The sequence below is a fragment of the Aquarana catesbeiana genome, linkage group LG10 (genome assembly GCF_042186555.1).
Source record: "Aquarana catesbeiana isolate 2022-GZ linkage group LG10, ASM4218655v1, whole genome shotgun sequence".
Classification (NCBI taxonomy): domain Eukaryota; kingdom Metazoa; phylum Chordata; class Amphibia; order Anura; family Ranidae; genus Aquarana; species Aquarana catesbeiana.
In genome coordinates this window covers 19,281,980-19,306,952 of record NC_133333.1, presented here as the reverse complement: position 1 = coordinate 19,306,952, position 24,973 = coordinate 19,281,980, and the positions used below count along the sequence as shown (strand labels likewise).

At 43.4% G+C, this 24,973-nt stretch overlaps 1 protein-coding gene across 1 annotated transcript in view; it reads left to right on the top strand.

Annotated features, from left to right (window-relative positions):
• Window positions 1–21,284: 21,284 nt before the first annotated feature.
• Window positions 21,285–24,973, top strand: part of LOC141110414 (uncharacterized) — a 77,484-nt gene continuing 73,795 nt past the window's right edge. Inside the window, exons 1-3 of the mRNA XM_073601752.1 lie at window positions 21,285–21,402; window positions 22,744–22,851; window positions 24,452–24,598. Of these exons, the coding sequence (XP_073457853.1) occupies window positions 21,351–21,402; window positions 22,744–22,851; window positions 24,452–24,598 (307 nt within the window). The 5' untranslated portion in view covers window positions 21,285–21,350. The remainder of the gene's footprint in view (window positions 21,403–22,743; window positions 22,852–24,451; window positions 24,599–24,973) is intronic.

Below are 24,973 nucleotides of genomic sequence, written 5' to 3'. Positions count from 1 at the left end.
AAGCTAGCATTCAACCGCTGGGCATGTGGATGGCTGGGAGCAAACTTCTTTTGGCAGGGCAGCAGCTGGGGCAGGGAAATTTGCCTGGTACAATCTGACGTCGGTGTACCAAAAGCAGATTGCCCACAAGTACTTGGCTGTGACACACCTAATTCTACACCTTCATTCCTCCCAGTGCAGGTCTCAGAGAGGACTGAAGGTCTAGTGGGGTTGGAAATCTCAGCTGATGAGGAGCAAGGAGAGGTCCTCTTTGTTCTTTGGTGTAGGTCTTTTAGATACGCTTGCCAACGAACTGCATGGCAGGTCAACATATGTCTGGTCAAGCATGTGGTACCCAAGTGGGAGATGTTTTGGCCACGCGAGATACGCTTGAGACATATGTTGCAAATAGCAGCGGTGCGATCTGATGCACTCGTCTCAAAAAAGGCCCACACCAAAGAACTTTTTGAATAACGTGCAGAGACTGCAGCGCCCTGCACATGTGGAGCTTTGGGGTGTGATGCAGTCAATGTGCTGCCCTTAGGCTGGCCCCTGGAGGGCATCCTGCCTCGTTGGTGATGTGCCGCCTCCTCCTCCTCCTCCTCCTCCTCTCTCCTCCTCCTCCTCTCTCCTATCAGGCACCCACGTTGAGTCAGTGACCTCATCATCCCCTCCCTCCTCATCACTGGAGCAAACCTGGCAGTATGCTGCAGCAGGGGGAGCATGACTGCCAGATTGCTGTCCTTCTTGGGCACCCCCTCTGTCCGTGCTCATGTTACTGCCTTCATCGAGCTCAGTATCATCATCAGAGCCTTCCAAACGCTGGGCATCCTCCTGGAGCATGTACCCAGCACTGTGGTCAAACAGTTCGAGGGACTCCTCAGAAGGACATGGTGGGGCTAGGGAAGGAGTCACTGATGACATTGAGCCGAGGGAAGAGGCCGCTGCTTTGCCAGACAAAGTACCCTGGGCATGGGTGAGAGAGGATGAGGAGGATGAGGACGGCTTGGTCACCCACTCGACCAAGTCTTCCGCATGTTGCGGCTCAACACGGCCAGCTGCCGAAAAAAAGGCCAAGCGTGTCCCACGGCCACGTGCTGATGAGGATGCACCGTCTCCACGACCAGCACTAGACACAGAGCCTGCTTGCCCTCTCTTATTGGCTTGTGACTGTCTGCCTCTCCTTCTTGGCCTTCCATACATACTAATGGCCTGTAGCTGCACTAAGCTGGGATATATATATATATATATATATATATATATATATATATATATACTGATACTGCAGCTAGCAAAATCAACTGCCTGCCTGTAGTATGAGAACACCACCAACATTCTACAGGTAGCTTTAGGTGAACACTGTGCAGAGCTCGCAAAAAATAACTTGTAGGTTTAGCTGAACACTGTGAGCAGGACGCACAGCACTAACTTATAGTTTTAGCTAAACACTGTGAGCAGGACGCACTGCACTAACTTGTAGCTTGAGATGAACACTGTGCAGAGGTCTCACTACACCAACTTGTAGTTTTAGCTGAACACTGTGAGCAGGACGCACTGCACTAACTTGTAGCTTTAGATGAACACTGTGAGCAGGACGCACTGCACCAACTTGTAGGTTTAGCTGAACACTGTGAGCAGGACGCACAGCACTAACTTGTATTTTTAGCTGAACAGTGTGAGCAGGACGCACAGCACTAACTTGTAGTTTTAACTGAACACTGTGAGCAGGACGCACTGCACTAACTTGTAGCTTTAGATGAACACTGTGCAGAGGTCTCACTACACCAACTTGTAGGTTTAGCTGAACACTGTGAGCAGGGCGCACTGCACCAACTTGTAGGTTTAGCTGAACACTGCGAGCAGGACGCACAGCACTAACTTGTATTTTTAGCTGAACACTGTGAGCAGGATGCACAGCACTAACTTGTAGTTTTAGCTGAACACTGTGAGCAGGACGCACTGCACTAACTTGTAGCTTTAGATGAACACTGTGCAGAGGTCTCACTACACCAACTTGTAGGTTTAGCTGAACACTGTGAGCAGGACACACAGCACTAACTTATAGTTTTAGCTAAACACTGTGAGCAGGACGCACTGCACTAACTTGTAGCTTGAGATGAACACTGTGCAGAGGTCTCACTACACCAACTTGTAGTTTTAGCTGAACACTGTGAGCAGGACGCACAGCACTAACTTGTAGTTTTAGCTGAACACTGTGAGCAGGACGCACTGCACCAACTTGTAGGTTTAGCTGAAGACTGTGAGCAGGACGCACAGCACTAACTTGTATTTTTAGCTGAACACTGTGAGCAGGACGCACAGCACTAACTTGTAGTTTTAGCTGAACACTGTGAGCAGAACGCACTGCACTAACTTGTAGCTTTAGATGAACACTGTGCAGAGGTCTCACTACACCAACTTGTAGGTTTAGCTGAACACTGTGAGCAGGATGCACAGCACTAACTTGTAGTTTTAGCTGAACACTGTGAGCAGGACGCACTGCACTAACTTATAGTTTTAGCTAAACACCGTGAGCAGGGCGCACTGCACTAACTTGTAGCTTGAGATGAACACTGTGCAGAGATCTCACTACACCAACTTGTAGTTTTAGCTGAACACTGTGAGCAGGACGCACTACACTAACTGTAAATAGTCTAGCTGCCTGACTGTGGTACTAATAGGATCAAAAGAACACCAGCAATTTTCTTCAGGTAGCTGTAAATACTGTAACAAGACAAGCCTGCCTGTCAGTAGGAAGATAACAGGAACGGATCTAGCTAAACTGAATACAGTGTATATATATATATATATATATGCAACACCTGGGATGCATATATATATACACAATACACTGTAAGTGCAGCTAAACTGACTGACTTTTCTGCCTAATCTATCTAACTCAAATCAAGTGTCACTGTCTGTCTCTCTCTCTCTCAATGAACGCCGGAACACACACTACACAGGGCCGCCGTGCAGGCGGCCTTATATAGTGTGGGGCGTGTACTAAATCCCCTGAGCCATAATTGGCCAAAGCCTCCTTGGCTTTGGCCAATTACGGCTCTCTGTTCAGACTGCGCTGGGATTGGCCAAGCATGCGGGTCATAGTGCATGCTTGGCCAATCATCAGCCAGCAATGCACTGTGGCCCATATTGTTCGCAATTCGACGAACGGGCGAACAGACGATGTTCGAGTCAAACATGGGTTCGACTCGAACACGAAGCTCATCCCTAAACACCATATATCAATTTAATTTTTTGGACTTTATTAGCATGATTTTCTCTTTTTCATTTGACATTTGTGCTTATCTCACATTAATTGCCGCTTTGGGATTGGTTCATCCAAATTAGTTTTATATATTTTTTTTTTTTTTTTTGAAAATGTAAAGCTTTATTAAAGAGCAGTGCAGTACAAAGATGAACATAAGTTACAAAGGAATATTGGAAGAATCCCCCATTAGTAAGGGATAGTAGTAATGCATGGATATTGCAAGCAAACATAGGTTCAAAACCGTAAACTGTAGCCTTTGATACGTTAGGTAAAACAGCTGTTGATGTTCCCCGTGTTGGCGGAGAATCCCGGCACCCCTGACGGGAACTCACTGTGCTAGGACTCCGCCCTCCACAGGGAGAGCATTGAGGCTGATCCAGAAAACCTACCGTACCCACCCCCGGGGACCTACCATCGCCCGAGAGGTGGGAACACGAGACCCTTAATAAGGCCATAATTCCCTTCCTTCAGAAACCCCCCAACAAGCCGAAATCCGTTCTGAGTTATGAGCTAAAACTCGTTGAAGAATATCTGAAGGTGGCAATAGAGGTTCTACTATTATGTAAACGGACAGTAAAACATAACTTTTACACTGCTAGCTTGGAATCAATTTGTTGTACATACCAAAAAGATATGGAGAGACAGAAAAGAGGAAGAGAAGGCGAAGAGAGGAAGAAGAGAAAGAACAAGATAAGAGAATTCACTGTCATGGGGAAAACGTTTGTAACCAGTCCAAGGACCCCCTTTATTTTTTTTTTTTTTTTTTTTTTTAATATGAATAAAATATTCAACTAGGCTGAGATAATGGAATTCCTGTGATAAGGGAAATGCCTAGGTGCCTAGCCCAGGGCTCCCATGTCGCCTCAAATGACCTAGAGGTGTCCGTCATAGAGCTGACTATTTTTTCAAGTGACATGATCCAAGATATCTTTCTTTTGGCAGCCTGGAAAGACACTGTGGGTTGCTTCCAGGCTTTGGCTAACGTAGTCTTAGCTCCTAGTAGCATAAAGGAAATTAATTTTTGAGAGTATTTTGTTGTTTTAGGGGATGAGGCATTGAGTAAGGCCACTTGGGCTGATTTAGTGATGGGGAGTTCCGTTACTTTACGGATTAATGTGAATATTTTGTTCCAGAAACCTCTTATTTTCGGACACTCCCACCAGATATGGATCATAGAGCCCTGGGCTTGACACCCTCTAAAGCATAATGGGGAGGCAGAGGAAAACATAGTTGCAAGTCTGGAGGGAACTAAGTACCATCGCATAAGCACTTTTATATTAGTTTCTATCAATGCTATATTTAGAATACCTTTAAAGGCTGTGGATCCTCTATGTTGCCATTCCTCCAGGCTCCAGGTCTCCCGCAGATCCTTTTCCCATGAGTCCATGTAAGAGAATTTTGCGGTGGGTTCCACAAGGGACGCATAAAGGAGAGATATGCCCCCCCTTGTGTCAAGTGCTTGACCGCACCAACGTTCATAAGGAGTAAATTCCAGAGGGAGTTCTTGTCCCTTCATTAGGGAGGCAAGAAAATGGGATATCTGAGTGAATCTAAATCTCTCTGACCCAGGGAGTTTGAGTTTAGTTAGGCAATGCTTTAGCGTCAATGGGCCAGATGGGGAGAGAAAGTGGCCTATGCGGTACATCCCCTTGTCTAACCACCATTTGAATGACTTAATGTCCAGACCCGGAGCAAAGCGGGGATTATGGAAGATGTGCTCCAGAGGGCGTAAAGGTGAAGTTAAAGCTGGGGAGCATTTCATCGAGTCCCATAATTTAAAGGATTGAGACAGTGTTGGAGCTAAAATGGTAGGCCTTAATTTCATAGGGCACCAGAGCAGGTAGTCTAGGGTATATGTCGGAGCAGCTTGTCTCTCTATTTCTAACCAATCAGGTTTCTCAACTTTGAAATATACCAAAGATAGTTGGGCCAGCCTTGCCGCTTGAAAGTATCTGAACAGATCTGGAAGACCCAGGCCCCCTTTGGTTTTGGGGCTAAGAAGCACATTCCGGGCTATTCTATATCCTTTTTTACCCCAAACGAATTTTATTATCTTCCCTTGTAGTGGTTTAAGATGATGTTTTCTAATATCTATCGGGAGAGACCTAAACAAGTATAGAAGCTTGGGCAAAAGAGTCATTTTGATAGAATTGATTCTGCCCAGCCAGGATATATTAAAGTTGGACCATGTTTGGATGTCAGATTCTAATGTGCGGAACATGGGAGGGAAATTAGCCTGGAAGAGTTGCTCATACTTAGGGGTTAGATTAATTCCTAGATATCGGATTGAGGATTCGTTCCATTTAAATTTGAAAGCAGGCTTGAGCCTATTCACATCTGCGTCTGAGAGCGAAATATTTAATGCCTGTGACTTATCCATATTGACCTTTAAGCCCGACAAGGATCCAAATGCCCTCAAGAGGTTGCAAATATTGGGAAGAGAGATAGTAGGGGAAGTGACAAATAAAAGGATGTCGTCCGCAAAAAGGGCGCATTTGTGGGATTGCGCTCCACACTTAACCCCTTTGATGTTTTGGTCAGTCCTGATCGCAATAGCCAGGATCTCTATGGCTAAGGCAAAGATCACTGGGGAGAGGGGACACCCCTGTCTGGTTCCCCTGGTTATTTGAATGGGGTCTGAGTAGAAGCCGTGCATTTTTACCTTGGCGCTCGGAGTGGAATACAGTGCTTTCAGGGTATTTATAAAATTATTCCCAAATCCCCATCTCCCCAGGACTGCAAAAAGGAAGGACCAAGATAAGGAATCGAAGGCTTTTTGGAGGTCCAAAGACAGTAATAAGCCTTCCTGCCTTGGGCCTCCATCCCATCCCGACTGTAAAAGAGATACTATATCGACCGCCCTTCTGACCTGGTCCGGGCCTTGTCTTCCCGGCATGAAGCCAACTTGATCTTTATGAATATATTGATTGATGAAGGAGTTGATTCTATTAGCAAGGATTTTAGTGAGTATTTTCAGGTCGTTGTTAATCAACGAGATCGGTCTGTAATTTTCGACTAGAGATGGGTCCTTGTCAGGCTTGGGTATGACCGAAATGAAAGCTAAATTTAAATGTGACTCAAGGGGAGACCCTTCTCTTTTGGAATTGAAGAATTTTGTGATAAAGGGAGCCAAAGTTTTCTTGAATGTTTTATAGTATTGGTTAGAAAAACCATCGGGGCCAGGAGCTGAGTTCCCTTTTAAGTTTTTAATGACGTCTAATGTTTCTTCCGTGGTGAAGGGGGCTTCCATGATATCCTTATGCTCTTTACTTAGGGTTGGAATGTTAATGCTATCTAGGAAAGCTTTTAAGGAGGAATCAGACATTGTGTCATTTTGCTGGTACAATTTAGAGTAGAAAGAGTGGAAGGCTTGCAGGATTTTAGGGGGGTTAAGGGTAGAGGTGCCATCCTGAAGTCTAATATTGGGGATGGAGAAGTTAGTGATTTTGGGAGATAGCTTTCTTGCTAGAAGGGTACTCATCTTATCTCGCTGAAAATAGAATTTTGCATTATTCCATTTCAGGTGTGTCTCTGCCCTCACTGTGTGGGCCAGATTTAATGCTGTTCTGGCTGCATCTAGTTGGGCTATGGTGACCGAGGTAAGGTCCCGTTTATGTTGCTTGCATAGAGCCTTGAATTCCCTCTCTAGTTTTTCTATCTCCGCCTTTTGCTCTTTCTTTTTCCTGGAAGATATTTGAATGAGTTTTCCCCTTATGGTCGCTTTATGAGCGGCCCATAGAGTCTCGGCTGAAATTCCCTCCACATTGTTCCGCAGAAAATAATCTTTTAAGTCCTTCTCAAGTTCTATGACTGAGATATGGTCATTAAGAATGTTGTCGTTGATTCTCCAATGGGTATTGGGTGGTTTGTGAGAGCCGCCCCTTAGTGTTACGATCACCATAGCATGGTCCGATAGGGCAGAATCCTTTATATAGGCCTTAATCACATAGGGTATATGTACTACTGACATTAGTATGTGGTCGATCCTGGAGTATGTTTTGTGAGGGTTAGAAAAGTGTGTATAATCCCGCTTAGTGGGGTTAAGTTCTCTCCAAATATCGGATAGGCTTTGTTGATATATTATTTTTGCAATCTTGGAGCTTGTTTTTGTGGGGCGAATTGATTGAGCTTTTAAAGGTTTGGATTTGTCTAGGCCTGGGTCAAAGGCCACATTGGAGTCACCTCCGAAAATTACCGTTCCTTCCAATAATGGAGTTAGAGTTTGTAGCATTGCTTGGAAGAATTTTGTTTGGCCCTTATTGGGGGAGTAATACGAGATAAAGGAATAGAGGCTTTCATCTAATTTACCCTTGACCAACAGGAATCTGCCTTCAGGGTCTCTGTGCACTAAATCGGGCTTAAATTTGCACTGTTTTGCGAATATAACCGCAACACCTCTGGTCTTATCCTCTGCATTCGCTAAAAAGAATGTGGGATATTGAGCATGTAGAAATGCTGGGTTATAATTGGGTGGGAAATGTGTTTCCTGGATCATGACTACCGCCAATTTTTGGGTGTGATAAGATTGGAATAATTAACGCCTTTTGACCGCTGAGTTTAGTCCCTGGGCATTATGGGAGGCTAGTTTAAAGGAAGGGTGAACCAAATTGCCACTAGACATGTCGTCTAATTGGGGGAGTTGTGTGTAGTGCGGTATCTCTTACCTCCTCTGGGCGCGGTGGAGCATAGTTATTCGGATCGCGAGGTCGGACCTGGAGCCTGGAGGATAGTGGGCTGTTCAAGCATCCTGTGGACTGGCACAAGCAAAAGAAAGGGTTAGAAAATAGGACAGAAGAGGAAAAGAAAGAGAAAGAGAGTAAATGCAAGTGTTTTCGAGAGATTAGTCCCAAAAGGAACCGGTGGCATCGAGGGGGTGTAAAGATCCCCTCCATGCCACCCATCCAAAAACAAAAATAGCCCTCCGAAGAGGTCATCAGTCCATCTCCCGACCATGGAGGTTCCATTGTCGATAGATGGATGGAGGCGCATGACTGCTACCCCAGTCAGAGCCAACCCAATTGGTAATCCTAAAAAATGAAATTAACAAAATCTAGTAAGGACAACCATGTCAACAGGAAAGCATTTAAGTTCAATTGTATCACAGCCAGCCGGCTTAATAAAAAATAAGACAAAAATAAAGTCCTGCTGAAGGCCAAAAAGGCTTGGGGGGATATGTTAAGGGCAGGGGGGGTGGGAGGGTGGAGAAAAAGGGAGGGGAGGGGGATGAGTGGCAGGGATGAGTTCAATGGGGGGGGGTAGTTGTGGGGGCTGAAAAATACCCCAGTAGGAGCTGTCCATTCCTAATAGGCTCGTGAGTTGTCGTGTCCGTTCCCTGGACCACCAGAACACCAGCCGGTGAAAAGGCGGACCCGCAGGTGGGAAGTCCCGATAACTTGTTCTTCAGTGTACGTTGCAATGTTGATTGTGGTAAATCTAGGCGTCCTCTGTGGGAAGGGGTGGGATCCACTTGTTAGCGAGTCGCTTGAGAAGGATCAGATGACCCATTGGTAGTGGTCGCAGGACACAGCGATTCTTATTCTAGGTGTGGAGTGACCTAATCGGTCAGCTGTGTCGAGACCTGTGAAAAACCATCTGGACGTGGGAGTCCAGTGTCCCTGATGAGTTCAGAGATCGTGGATCCTGATCCTAAATAGTTCAAGATGGTCTTTTAGGGTGGATGATGGCTTGGAAAGTTTCCTGAGTAATGTGTCCGGGTACTGTCCGGGAGCAACCAGATCGTTCAGGATGGCATCGGTTCTCTTGTTCGTCTACTCTTTGTGGTTTTCCATAAAGGGGAAACTGGGCTGGTTGGTGTCTGTCTCTTATAAGATCCGGGTTGCATGTTTGATGTGTCCATCTCCAATTCTTGGGAAATAAGCTTCAGAGACAGGAGAATCCGCTCTCCTTCAGGTAGAGTGGTGAATGAGTGTGTCTTGCCTTTGTAGGTGAATTTTAAAGCAAAGGGGAAAGCCCACCAGTATTTTATTTCTTTTTGTGTCAGGACTAGAAGTAGAGGTTTAAGGGCTCGACGTTTTTGGATCGTCGTAGGCGATATGTCGGCAAATATTTGAATTTCGTGTCCTTGGAATGATATGTGTGGTTGCTGGCGGGAGAGCTTCATGATGCTCTCTTTCACGCCGTAGTGATGCGGCTTCACCACGATGTCCCTGGGGGACCCATCTTTTCTGGGGGGACCCAGAGATCTGTGGGCTCTGTCTAATTCCAGGTAGTGTTTAGATATATCAGGGATAAGGGATTTAATTAATTCTTGTACTGCTGCGGGTACATCCGTGCACGATTCTGGGATGCCTCTGACCCTGAAGTTCTCCCTTCTTGATCTGTTTTCCAAATCATCGATCCTACTTAAGGCTACATCCAACTGATCCTGCACGATCTGTAAGTGATCAGAATTTTGATTGGTTCTGGAGACTGTATAGTCCAGTTTTTGTTCGATCGCTTCAATTCTGGTTCCCAGATTCTGGAAGTCTGATCGGATGTCATTTGTTATTTTTTGAGCTGTATTAGCTAAGCCCCTTTCCAGTAAGTCAGATAGTTTGAGGAAAAGGTCTCCCGCATTCTGGGGCATATCTGTGCCTGTGCTTCCCATGCATTCAATATTATGCTGAGAAAGAGGAGAGTGTCCCATAGGAGATAACAAGGGGGCTGCCAGGGGGCTCTCATTTAGGAAAGCCGAGTTGTGGCCTGAGGGGGATGAGGTGGGATGAGCATAGGAGCTTGCAGTGGAAGGGTAGGAGAGAGTAGCAGGAGCGATCACTTGCCTGGGTTCTTGTATCCCCCCTGATGCTGCCTGTGTCTGAGGCGCTGCTTGTGTCTGAGGCGCGGCCGCCATCTTGGATTCGGCCTGATGTTTCTCAGCCTCAAAACGGGGTCCCAGGTCCTTCTTGACCGCTGTGGATGGCATGGGTGGGGAACCGCTGTGTTCCCCTTGCCGAAATTGCTGTGTGCGGGCTGGCAGCGGCTTCCAATACGGCGCTAGGGCGGCTAGCTGGCTGGGGTAGTGAGGAGCTCCCGGCTTACGCGGCCATCTTGGAGTCCCTCGCGCATGCGCCCCTAGTTTTATATATTTTATTAGCGCAGGTTTTTCACTCTTTATTTATTTTCTGATATTATTACTGCAGCTTTTTTGATTTGTATCGTTAAATGTTGATGGTGTCCTCAAACTCTTTAGAGAGTAGGAGGGAGACTTAGGAGGTGTGTTTGTGAGGTTAAAGAATTTGTTGATATCAGAAACTCATACCAAATGGGATATAGCCTACTTGGAAACCTATATCAAAAATTCAATGGTTCCCAGGAGTCTTAGATGAGAGATTTCCCCTCAAAAAGGAGACACTGATTTAGAAGAATGGTTTAATTACCTCGATCAAGCTGGTGTGATATTTCTCAGATTTCTGATAGATAGGAAAACTGCTAAATTGGCTAAATTAGATATTGAGATCAAATCCATCAAGGATAAGCTTATTCCTATGAAAGAAAGTGAGGAATATAGAGAGAAATCACAGGATCTTTTGAAGATACTAGAGAAGAAGGATAAAGACCAAAAAACAAAAAAAACAAAAAATATAACCGTGATTTATCAGACTACCATAACAATATTGTGTTTGAGTGGCAAAAGAAACTGTTGAATGAGCAGTCCAGTCAAAATAATATGGAGATGGATGTGTCATCACAGGTGGTAGAAGGAAATGTGGGGGCTATATCACATCAGAACAAGCCTCATGTACCCAATCCCCCCCAAAAAACTGGTGGGAACATTAAACCTCAGAGGGGTGGAGGACAGAATTCATATCAGTCCCCTCATAGATTCACCGGGAATAGGGGGGGATTTCCCCAACAGGGGTCACAACAATCCTTTGGTCATAATAGATCTGGCTATACACCAGAATATGGGCCACAATATCAGATCCCCCCCCCCCCATGGCATAAGGGTCCTCCTTCATATAGGGGACGTGGCTTCCCTAATCAAATTTGGGGGCGTGACCATAAAAATGGTGGTTCAGATTGATGGAGAAATACTGCCAATAATGAGTCTAACCAATACCCTTCCTATAGGGAACATCAGGATTCCAGTTGGGGACCTAATGTTACGGTATATAATAGTTTTTTTCCTCTTAGTGATAGAGATACCTTTGAGGATGATTACGGTTATAATGATTCACAGCATACCCAATTTAGGGACGGGTAACCAAATTTGTCATATTTGCCACCCCGTTTTGATACACTTAATCGGGGACCTCCAGTCACGGGTGGACCAGGAAGTTGGGGTTTTTCCAGGCCAAATCAAGGCGTAAAAAGGCCAGATGAAAGAAGCGAGGAGTCAGAGGGGGGAAGCGCCTACAAACAGTAGAAAAGGCCAAAAACATAACTGGTAAAGGTATTTTTAACATCAGTACTAAAACCCTTACAAATTCTGAAAAAATGGTTTTGGATAAAGGATTGAAGTTTGTGCCCTTAAAGAGTCTGGACAAGTTCCAGACATATATGGATGTACACAAATTTATGAGAAAACTGTACATTAAAAGATATTTAACTGTCAACCCAATTACCAGCATTAGTAACCAGTCAAACAGTGGTTATCTCCACTCTGGCCTGGCTAATGCCTCGTTATTTAACCCACCAGGGGTTTTGGCTCCATCCCTTAATGTTTTTAGGGATGTGATTCTAAGAGACCTTGAAAGTCAATAAAGCCAGGAATAGTAAAATCATGCAGGAGGGTCTTGACTCTTTGTGTCAAAACAATCTTGTAATAAGACCGGCGGATGGGGGGGTATTGTAGTCCTTGACAAAAAGGATTACATGACAGAGATGTAAAAATATTGGGTGACACTAATACATATACCCCCTTACCCTCAGACCCCAAATCTGATTATTTACGTGACTTGTCACTAATTGTATCTAGGGGACTGTCAGTTGGCATCCTGTGTAAGAAAGAAAGTTTATTTCTGATACCAAAAGCACCAAGGACCCCTACCATATACTATTTACCCAAGATCCATAAGTACCCTGTCTGCCCCCCGGGACGCCCCGTTGTAAGTGGAATAGATTGGTTGATGTCCCGGGTGGGCAGATACATTGATTTTTACCTACAGCCCCTTGTTCCGCAAATGCCATCGTTTGTTAAAGACTCAAGGCATGTTATAAACATTCTGTCTGGGATAAGCATGAAACCAGGTGTACTGCTGGTGACGGCAGATGTCACGTCTCTCTATAGCATAATTCCACATAATTTGGGCTTGGAGTCGGTTTCAGGTTTCCTTGTTCGAGATTCCGGCCTTTATTCTGCTCAGATTTCTTTTTTGATGGAGTTGTTAGAATTTGCAGCAACCCATAATTATTTTTGGTTTAAAAATCAATCCTATAAACAAAATAGGGGTGTTTCTATGGGGGCTAAGTATGCCCCTAGCCTTGCTAACCTATTCATGGCCAGGTGGGAGGAGGATGTCATCTATGCCCAGGACATACCCCAGTTGGTCCTGTGGATCAGATACATAGATGACATCCTCCTCCTATGGGATGGTGATGTTCCGTCCCTTCAGTGCTTTATGGTTTTCCTCAATGATAATCAGAGGGGTATAGAGTTGAAATATGAGATGAGCCAGACTGAGATTAATTTTTTGGACTTGAAAATTAAAGTTGAGGTTGATAAATTTACCACCTCAACCTACTTCAAGTCCACGGACAGGAACTCATTTATCCCCACAAACAGTTGGCTTGGATCAGTTCAGAAGAGCCAATATATGAGGCTTAAGAGAAACTGTTCCAAGGAGGATGTCTTTTTAGAACAGGCTAAGATCCTTACCCAGAGATTTTTGGAGACAGGCTATACAGAAGATAATCTAATGACTGCTTTAGATTCTGTCAAACATATAAATAGAGAGGATCTTCTTGTGGACAGGTCTACTCAAAATTTAGATAAGTTCTCTCAGGGAGTTCCATTCTTGACCACTTACTCATTGCAACATAAAAACATCAAGCAAATGGTGTCTAGGCATTGGCATATTGTTTGTAATGATCGAGTGTTGGGGAACATTCTGCCAGAGAGGCCGCAGGTGGTTTTTTAAAGGATCACCTTCTCTGAGGAATAGGGTGTCCCCCAATATTCTGGATCCCCCCATTAAAAAAGTTATTTTTTTCAACCAACTAACAGGGTACTACCAATGCCGTAAATGTAGGGTGTAGGGTATGTTCACTCAATAGTTGTACCCACAGGAGAACTACCGTTTTTTTGTCTACTAGCACTCAAATACGCCATGACATTAAACCCTTTCATTGCCTATTCCACATTGGGCATGGTGTATTTACTCCAATGTCCATGTGGATTACAGTATATAGGGAGGACTAAATGCCCACTACAGGTCAGGTTGAATAAGCATATCACAAACATTAAATCAGGATTTAAGAACCATTCAGTGTCTAAACATTATTTGTTGGTACACAAGAAGGATCCTTCAAATACCCTCTTCTTAGGTATCGATAAGTATAGTCCCAACTGGAGAGGTAGTTCCCTTGTGAGAGAGATCTCAAAACTTATGTATCGTGGATACATAAAGCCAGAACTTATGTGCCCTATGGGGTAAACATTGATGTCGATGTGAATGCCTTCATCGATAATTCATTGTTATCAAACAATGTAAACCTGGTCTGAGTCACGTATGTGGGGATCTATGTATAATTCATATGATCTTTGTTTAATTTCGATATGGTTTTTATATTAACTGTACATCAATTATATTAATTACATTATAATTTGTTATTGTTGATTTATTAATTTTAAATATTTCCAAGAGAGATGGAAGCTATTCCATATCTATTTAGAGCACTTATTTTTCAACTTAATTCACTTTGATTATTTATTACAGTAGAATTATTAAATTAACTTAATTTTTCTTATTATTTATTACAATGATTTAATTAATTTCACTATATTCCCTCCTTTAATATGTATCCAAGTATTTTGTCACTATATATCATGGTGATGGATTGCTTGTAATCAAGTAATTTATCACTGCATAATCAATATTTAATTAATATTTACTTATTTATTCTCACTATTTTTTATAAATACAATTTTTCCAATTTAATGATATGACATTTAGATGTGTACTCTCATACTCATAATACTTTTTGAAGTGCACATGTTTGCAGTTTTCAATATTACAAATATGTGTCACATAATTAGATTAGTTATATACATATATAATTGTATTTTTAGTTTTATCTCATCTATCATTTTTTTTTATTTTTAGTTTAATTATTTGGTCCAGACAGCAATCTGGACCATATTAGTGAGATCTCCCCCTTTTTTAATGTTCATTTGCATGATAGGGATGTATATTCAATATTAAATAAAACGTTTTTCTTTTCTTTTTCTTTTTCTTTTATAACATCTTTGTCCATGTCTATTATATAGGTGTGGAGATAGATTATTGTTTTTTTGGTCATAGGTTGAACGTTTTTAAGAACGTTTCTTTAATAATGTTTTTATTGGCAGCTCTATTGTTAGGGCTGCCCACGATTAAGATGGCGATTAGAGATCTACATCCGTTACTCAGACCGAGGTGTGGTAGTATATTAGGTGGTGATTCAGCACGCTGCCCGTTCCCCATTCCCCATTGAAAATGTTAGTTATGACAAAACGCGTCTGAGGAGGTACATGCTGACATCACCACGCCGTCTCGTTGAGGAGGACAGGAGCTTTTGTATTGTAGCCGGCCAGCTTCATATTTCTATGCAGGATCTTAACGATTGTTTGTAAGTGAATTTTTTTTTTCTATCATAATAAAACAAGTGTTGACGTTATTACGCTATGGTGTATTGTATGCTCTCTTGGGGTATTACCAACTGACACCTACGGCCCATATGGATTACTTGTCTTTCCATCCATCAATCAAGCTGCTTGTCTGTTTCCAGCCGAGGATTTATTTTCTTAAAGTGACATCTGCTTTTTTGGTTTGGCATCTGGTAAAGAGGCCCTCTATGTAGGGACGGTACACTTAAACATGTTTTATCCACTGGGTGGTTTTTGGTCTGTGCAATCTTTGGTTTTTACACTGTGAGTGCAATTGTATATATTGTTGATTCATTTATTTTTTGACAATATTACGCTATGGTATATCTTTCTGTTTTTTTGGCTGATACAATATTATGATTTGTGGAATCAACGCCAACCTATGCTAAGAGGCTCGCAACTATACATCGCACTATCGCAGTAGTGTTCCTTCTTGCAAAATCAATAGCCCAGGCTGGGTTAAAGCCATCTGCGCATTTGGCTTACTATCTGGTAAGCATGTTTTGCTTAAGCAGGTGATGGTACACTTTTTGTGATTTAGTCACAAAGTGTAAAACGGGGCCTCATACAGCCTATCTGACAGCCCCCCTCAGCGACTGAGGCGAGGACATACATTATATTGTCAAAAGCATTGGGGCGTCTGCCTTTACACGCACATGAACTTTAATGGCATCCCAGTCTAATGCCCTGTACACACGGACATTGATTGGACATTCCGACAACAAAATCCATGGATTTTTTCCGACAGATGTTGGCTCAAACTTGTCTTGCATACACACGGTCACACAAAGTTGTCGGAAAATCCGATCGTTCTGAATGTGGTGACGTAAAACACGTGTGCCGGGACTATAAATGGGGCAGTAGCCAATAGCTTTTGTCTCTTAATTTATTCTGAGCATGCGTGGCACTTTGTGCGTCGGATTTGTATACACACAATCAGAATTTCCGACAACGGATTTTGTTGTCCGAAAATGTTATAGTCTGCTCTCAAACTTTGTGTGTCGGAAATTCCGATGGAAAATGTGTGATGGAGCCCACACACGGTCGGAATTTACAACAACAAGGTCCTATCACATGTTTTCTGTTGGAAAATCCGATCGTTAGGGATGAGCTTCGAGTTCGAATCGAACTCATGCTCGACTCGAACATCGCCTGTTCGCCAGTTTGCCGAACAGCGAACAATTTGGGGTGTTCATGGCAAATTCAAAAGCCGTGGAACATCCTTTAAATGTCTATGGGAGAAATCAAAAGTGCTAATTTTAAAGGCTTATATGCATGGTATTGTTATAAAAAGTGTTTGGGGACCCGGTTCATGCCCCAGGGGACATGTATCAATGCAAAAAAAAAAGTTTTAAAAATGGCCGTTTTTTCAGGAGCAGTGATTTTAATAATGCTTAAAGTCAAACAATAAAAGTGTAATATTCCTTTAAATTTCGTACCTGGGGGGTGTCTATAGTATGCCTGTAAAGGGGCGCATGTTTCCCGTGTTTAGAACAGTCTGACAGCAAAATGACATTTCAAAGGAAAAAAAGTCATTTAAAACTACTCGCTATTAATGAATTGCAATAAATAAACATAAAAGTTCATTGATAAAAACTGCATGGGATTTCCCCACAAGGGAACCCCGAACAAAAATTTAAAAAAAAACTGGCGTGGTGTCCCCCTAAATTCCATACCAGGCCCTTCAGGTCTGGTATGGATTTTAAGGAGAACCCTGCGCCAAAATGTAAAAAAAAATTGGCGTGGGGTCCCCCAAAAATCCATACCAGATCCTTATCCGAGCACGCAACCTGGCAGGCTGCAGGAAAAGAGGGGGGGACGAGAGAGCGCCTCCCCTCCTGAACCGTACCAGGCCACATGCCCTCAACATTGGGAGGGTGCTTTGGGGTAGCCCCCCAAAGCACCTTGTCCCCATGTTGATGAGGACAAGGGCCTCATCCCCACAACCCTTGGCCGGTGGTTGAGAGGGTCTGCGGGCAGGGGGGCTTACCGGAATCAGTTTTTGACAATTCCTTTATTTAAAGTCTTCTTTTTTCCATCTTCTTTCTTCTATCCTCCTTCGGTTTCTTCCTCCATCTTCTTCTTCCTCCGATCCTCTGCTTCTTTCTCCGGTGTTCTCGTCTGGCATCTCCCTCCGCACCATCTTCTTCTCTTCATCTTCTTCTCGTCATCTTCATCTTCTTCTCTTCATCTTCTTTTCGGGCCACTCCGCATGCATGATTGGATGGAAGGCTCCCGCTGTGTGACGCTTCTCTCTTCATCTTTTTCTCTTCATCTTCTTGTCTTCATCTTCTTGTCTTCATCTTCTTTTCGGGCTGCTCCGCATCCATGATTGGATGGGAGGCTCCCGCTGTGTGACGCTTCTCGTCTTCTGACAGGTTCTTATATAACGGAGGGCGGGGCCACCCGGTGACCCCGCCCCCCTCTGATGCACGGGGACTTGACGAGGACTTCCCTGTGGCATTCCCCGTGACGTCAGAGGGGCAGGTAACCCCGCCCCCCTCTAACGTCATGGGGAATGCTACAGGGTGGCCACGCTCTCCGTTATATAAGAACAGTCAGAAGACGAGAAGCGTCACACAGCAGGAGCCTCCCATCCAATCATGGATGCGGAGTGGCCCAAAAAGAAGATGAAGACAAGAAGATGAAGAGAAAAAGATGAAGAGAGAAGCGTCACACAGCGGGAGCCTTCCATCCAATCGTGGATGCGGAGCAGCCCGAAAAGAAGATGAAGAGAAGAAGATGAAGATAAAAAGATGAAGACCTGAAGATGAAGAGAAAGAGATGCTGCGGAGGGAGATGCCGGACGAGAACACCGGAGAAAGAAGCAGAGGATCGGAGGAAGAAGAAGATGGAGGAAGAAACCAAAGGAAGATAGAAGAAAGAAGATGGAAAAAAGAAGACTTTAAATAAAGGAATTGTCAAAAACTGATTCCGGTAAGCCCCCCTGCCCGCAGACCCTCACAACCACCGGCCAAGGGTTGTCGGGATGAGGCCCTTGTCCTCATCAACATGGGGACAAGGTGCTTTGGGGGGCTACCCCAAAGCACCCTCCCAATGTTGAGGGCATGTGGCCTGGTACGGTTCAGGAGGGGGGGCGCTCTCTCATCCCTCCCTCTTTTCCTGTGGCCTGCCAGGTTGCGTGCTCGGATAAGGATCTGGTATGGATTTTTGGGGGACCCCACGCCAATTTTTTTAAAAATTTTGGCGCAGGGTTCCCCTTAAAATCCATACCAGACCTGAGGGGAAGGATCGGAGGAAGAAGATGGAGGAAGAAACCGAAGGAAGATGAAAGAAAGAAGAAAGAAGATAGAAGATGGAAAAAAGAAACTTTAAATAAAGGAATTGTCAAAAACTGTCTCTTGTCATTAACATTTTTGACAGTTTTTTTTGTGAAATGGTAGGGGTACTTTTGTACCCCCTTACCATTTCACACAGGGGGGGGCGGGATCTGAGGGTCCCCTTGTTAAAGGAGGCTTCCAGATTCCGATAAGCTCCCCGCTCGCAGACCCCCACAACCACCGGCCAAGGGTTGTGGGGATGAGGCCCTTGTCCTCATCAACATGGGGACAAGGTGCTTTGGTGGGCTACCCCAAAGTACCCTCCCAATGTTGAGGGCACGGGGTTCCCCTTAATATTCATACCAGACCCGAAGGGCCTGGTATGGAATTTAGGGGGACCCCCACGCCAGTTTTTTTTTTTTAATTTTGGTTCGGGGTTGCCCTGTGGGGAAATCCCATGCAGTTTTTATCAATGAACTTTTATGTGTATAGTCGGACTGGCAATTCATTAATAGCCGCGAGTAGTTTTAAATGACTTTTTTTCCTTTGAAATGTCATTTTGCTGTCAGACTGTTCTAAACACGGGAAACATGCGCCCCTTTACAGGCATACTATAGACACCCCCCAGGTACGAAATTTAAAGGAATATTACACTTTTATTGTTTGACTTTAAGCATTATTAAAATCACTGCTCCCGAAAAAACGTCTGTTTTTAAAACTTTTTTTTGCATTGATACATGTCCCCTGGGGCAGGACCCAGGTCCCCAAACACTTTTTAGGACAACACCATGCAAATTAGCCTTTAAAATGAGCACTTTTGATTTCGAACGTTCGAGTCCCATAGACTTCAATGAGGTTCTAACGTTCGTGCAAAGTTTGGGTCTGTTCGCAAGTTCTGGTACGAACCAAACCGGGGGGTTTTCGGCTCATCCCTACCGACCGTGTGTACAGGGCATTAGTCCATAGAATTCAATAATTCAATATTGAGTTGGCCCACCTTTTGCAGCTATAACAGCTTCAACTCTTCTGGGAAGGCTGTCCACAAGGTTTAGGAGTGTGTCTACGGGAATGTTTGACCATTCTTCTAGAAGCACATTTGTGAGGTCAGTCATTGATGTTGGACGAGAATGCCCAGCTCTCAGTTTCTAATTCATCCCAAAGGTGTTCTATCAGGTTGAGGTCAGGACTCTATGCAGGCCAGTCAAGTTCCTCCACCCCAAACTCGCTCATCCATGTTTTGTGGACCTTGCTTTGTGCACTGGTGCGCAGTCATGTTGGAACAGGAAGGGGCCATCCCCAAACTGTTCCCACAAAGTTGGGAGCATGAAATTGTCCAAAATGTCTTGGTATGCTAATACGTTAAGTGTTCCCTTCACTGGAACTAAGGGGCCAAGCCCAACCCCTGAAAAACAACCCCACACCATAATCCCCCCTCCACCAAATGATTTGGACCAGTGAGCAAAGCAAGGTCCATAAAGACATGGAGGAGTGAGTTTGGGGTGGAGGAATTGGACTAGCCTGCGCAGAGTCCTGACCTCAACCCAATAGAACACTTTTGGGATGAATTATAAGTGGAGACTTGGAGTAGGCCTTCTTGTCCAACATCAGCGCCTGACCTCACAAATGCGCTTCTGGAAGAATGGTCGAACATTCCCATAGACACACTCCTAAACCTTGTGGACAGCCTTCCCAGAAGAGTTGAAGCTATTATAGCTGCAAAGGGTGGGCCAACTCAATATTGAACCCTACGGACTAAGACTGGGATGCCATTAAAGTACATGTAAAGGCAGGCATCCCAATACTTTTGGCAATATAGCGTTGATTTTTATTAGTCCCTCTCTCTACAGCCCCAGCTGTATCAATTAATTATTAGGAAGCACTCTGAGGCTTCCTGCTCATTCACAAACTGAAGCATAGTAAACCCATATTTACTATGCCTCAGTGATGAATGAACACATGAGTGATTGGTACAGATTGCTCACTGCTCATTCAGAAAATGAAGGGGTCAGTAAATTACATTTACTGACTCATTCCCCGCTCTCCATCCTGAAATATCCCCCTGCAGAGGGAGAGAGAGGAGGAGAAGCTGGCAGCGCTGCAGGGAGAGGCAGAAGGGGATCGGTGTCAATAAGACAGTACGGCCGGCCCTCCTGCTCATCAGGTGCCCGGGCCTCCCTTTTCAACTGATGGGGCCCGGGCCCAGTGCAGGAGGGCTGGCTGTACTGCCTTATCAGCGGCCCTGGTTGTTTTACAAGGTTATTGTTTACAATCTTTTTAAAGAATAACATGGCACTGTTGGTCGCTCAATGTAGTTCATTGAGGTTCCTGGCAGAATGTAGTGGAGGTACAGGCAGACAGCTACACAGCCAGTCTGCAGGACCGTGGCATTACACCCACCGTCTACTGATTTTGGGTGCAATGCTTTACAGGTCCCTAACAAAAATAAATAATAAATGCATATTTTTTTACCTGCAAAAAATGCGCATTTATTTTTTTTTGTAAAAGTGAACTTATTCTTTAAGAAAATTATAGCATCCACCACATCTCAGGACTAGTAGCTGGAATGTATTACATATTTGTTCTTGGATTTAGATACAATAAATAATACTAATTAAATAAATTATACAATAAATACAATTAAAGGAAGGTTAAAATACCATTGGTTGTGAGGCCACGTGGCATACCTTATGTATACTTTAAGAAGACTTCGGTAATTTTACAGGTTGATAAATCAGGTTCTATGCCTTTAAAGCATTATTAAAAAAATAAAGCATGTGCCTTTTTTTTTTTTTGTTACGTTCTCATTCCTACCAAATAGAACACGTTCTTGTCTTCTAACTTGTTTTGCTGTATATTTCCATAATAATCTATGACATTGATTGAAAGGATAACATTTTAGTTTCCTCATACCATTGGTAATATTCACGCCCTCCAGACTTCACATAAAATAGGCTCAGCGTTGACCTCCAGCAGTAGTGACGGAGGTGACACCAGGACAGAACACGTTGGGTGGAGGATGGACGGTCTGTTGAGCTTCCTCTGCCTGCTTTGTGTCCTCATAACACCAGGTATGTCTGATCCCAGCAGGGGATAGATTTTGAACTACATCTATGCTATCTCTGTGGAATGAGAAGGTCCACTTCCCGTCAGAGTCGATGAGACAGTTAGGTGTGTTGCTGGTGGGATCACCAAACAATATAAAAACAGAAAAGTTTGCCCGTGGGACTTTAAATGAAGTGTCCATGGTGATCCCATATAAATAGAGAGAATATAGAAATGACAAAATTTATTGAAATAAATATCATCCAGTACAGGTCATAAGCATGGGTGACAATTACATAGGAACAGCAACATGATAAAATGGTCCTGAAACATAACCATCATGACATAACATCAAAGTATAAAAAGTACAGATATACATGTTACATCTCTAACCCGATGCGTTTCACGAGCTTTCCTCGCTTCATCAGGGGCTGATGTGTATATCTGATATCTGTAATAACAAGTAAAAATGTATTGAAGTATAGCTAGTAATTGGACAACAGCATGAAGTCTGAAACTAGTGCCTCGTCAAGTGGGTATCAGATTACTAGTTTCAGACTTCATGCTGTTGTCCAATTACTAGCTATACTTCAATACATTTTTACTTGTTATTACAGATATCAGATATACACATCAGCCCCTGATGAAGCGAGGAAAGCTCGCGAAACGCGTCGGGTTAGAGATGTAACATGTATATCTGTACTTTTTATACTTTGATGTTATGTCATGATGGTTATGTTTCAGGACCATTTTATCATGTTGCTGTTCCTATGTAATTGTCACCCATGCTTATGACCTGTACTGGATGATATTTATTTCAATAAATTTTGTCATTTCTATATTCTCTCTATTTATATGGGATCACCATGGACACTTCATTTAAAGTCCCACGGGCAAACTTTTCTGTTTTTGTATGCAATTTAGGGATGGAGGTGTTTCATGTTAGGGAGCAGCTCTCAGACTTTCCTTCTTTTTCTATTCACCAAACAATATATTACATCTTTATTCTTGGGTTTAGTGGTTGGCACTTCTGCCTTGCATCCCTGGGGTTATGGGGTTAAATGCTAGCCAGAATTACATGGAGTTTACATGTTCTCACTTTGCTTGCATACTCCAAAGACATGCTGGTAGGTTAATTGCCTCCTGTGTAAATTATCCCTAGTATGTGAGCGAGAGAAACCTTAGATTGTAAGCTATTTGAGGGCATGGACTGGTGAATGTACAATATTTAAAATGCTGTGTTAATTGATGGCGCCATTTAAATACCTGTAATAAAGACAATTTTACAATAAATGGAAGCTAGTGTTCATGCAAGGGGTTCTGTCTGTCAATCAATATTCACTCTTATATTCTAATATATTTTTCAGGTCATTCTCTTTCATGCATCAAATGTAGTGGAATAAGTTGCACTGGACCTTTTGAGACATGTATGCCTAATTACAGTTGCGGCTTGGCCTATGAAATGACCATTATAGGTAAGCCTTTCAAAATATTTCTGGAGTACAATCAATTTCTATTTTCATTATTTAATGAGGACTCATAGGCGTGCGCACAGGGTGTGCCAGATGTGCCTGGACACACCCTAATTCCCCCTGCTGCTTGGCTGCAGAAAAAGGGACTGAGGAATCTCTGTCCCCAGTCCCTTTCTCTGTCTCAAGCTTTGGGGTGCACACCCTAATACAATAGGCTGCACACACCTATGTGAGGAATGCAACCAAATTCTAAGTAGAGCGAAAGTGATTTTCTCCGTTGGGTTTGTGAGGTTTCCCTGATCCTTGAAGTCTGTATTGCCTCGACCATGTTTGTCTTGTGGTGGATTCAGGGCTTCTAATATGTCTACTCTAATACTCTATGTGTGATATTTCAAGGCTGTATTGTCTTGGTCATGCTTGTTTTATGGTGTCTTAAAGTGTAGTTCCACCCAAAATTGGAACCTCTGCTTATCTTCTTCCTCTCCCCCTCCGGTGCCACATTTGGCACCTTTCAAGGGGGAGGGGGAAACGGGTACCTGTTTTTGACAGGCACCCGTCCCCACTTCCTGGAGACAAAGCCATGGCGCCATCCCTCGGAGGTTCGTTCCCCTCCTCCTTCCTCCGCCGCCGGGCCAGTTAGAAAGTGTAACACACTTTGCGCATGCGCAGTATGGAACAGGCTGTCAAGCTAAAAGGCTTCACTACCAGTTTCCCTTATGATGAATGATGGCACCGGTACCAAACAGCCAATCCGAAAATCGGCTGTTGTGTTGACATCACAGGCTCCCTGGACAGGTAAGTGCCCATATATTAAAAATCAGCAGCTACAGAACACCTCTTTAAGTTCTCTAGTATGTCTAGTCCACTGTGTAAAAAAAATGATCATGTCTTAAAGGGTCAATCCACCCAAAACAGATTTTAGTTTTTGCTTGATGCTTGAGAATTCCACCTGCTAACAAGATAGGGGCACACAATGGGTCAGTTGTGTTGTCAATAAAGTCCGGCATTGGGGCTTGGTGCTCTTAAGATAATCATGTCCCCCAAGCAGAAGACCCTGAGCTTGTGTTCTTGGTGTCAAGGCTTAGCAGAATAATCAGAAATTGCAGCATCCATGTTTATGTGATGACAGGTTTCTATTATAGAGCTCCTGTTACTGACCTAAAATGTTGCAGGTAAAAACACATAAAATTGGACCCCATTTACAGAAACTGATGTACTGTCCAATACAATTTACATTTTTGTTCATTATATCTTTTAAAAAATGCTTACTGCTTCTGCAAATGAACATTGATTTACTAACCACATTGGCATTTAGAATGCACTTTGGTGAAACAGTGTTTTTATTTCTACACGAAAATGTGGATATGTATATGTTTTTTATGTAAATTGAAATCATTTTTATATATTTTTTAATTTGTTGTACCATTTTACTTAGCACCACTCCTAAAAGTCCCATGGGCTTATTGTCTTTTTGGTTGTTCTGGTATATTGGGGACTGAGTGCTGCTAAGGTCTGAGCGGGGGGGGGGGGGGGGGGGGGCTGTTTTTGTTTATAGATTTATATATTGCAGCTATATAATGCTACTGTGATAATTATTGTGCAGGGGAAACCATCACTACAGGCTTTTTAAAGTCATGTGTGTCGAATAGCAAGTGTAACAAAGTGGGCAGCATCAGCTTTACCGGCGGCAGAATAAAGATGGGGATTTCATGCTGCAACACCGATAACTGCATCCCATTTCTATCCCAATGTAAGTTCCTTTATTTTATTATGACTATTTTTATGTTCTCATTCACAAAATATTAACATATTCACAATATTAATAATTTTATAGTCACATATTTACCAGTGTTAATTTCGTCGACTAAAACGACTAAAACATTTTAGTCGACTAAATGAATACTATTTTAGTAGACTAAAATACGACTAAGGTAAAGGTTTAAGGGGATAGGTATTTTCAGGAATCCATGGCCTGGTAAGGTCATGTGTTTCCATCCCTAGGGACTTTAAATGATATCATGATCTGGTAAGGTCAAAAATATCCATCCCATATGCATCTAGAGAAAAGGGAGTATTGGTGAGGGGGGTGGGACTTTAAATGAAGCACCGGACAGCAAAAAGGTAG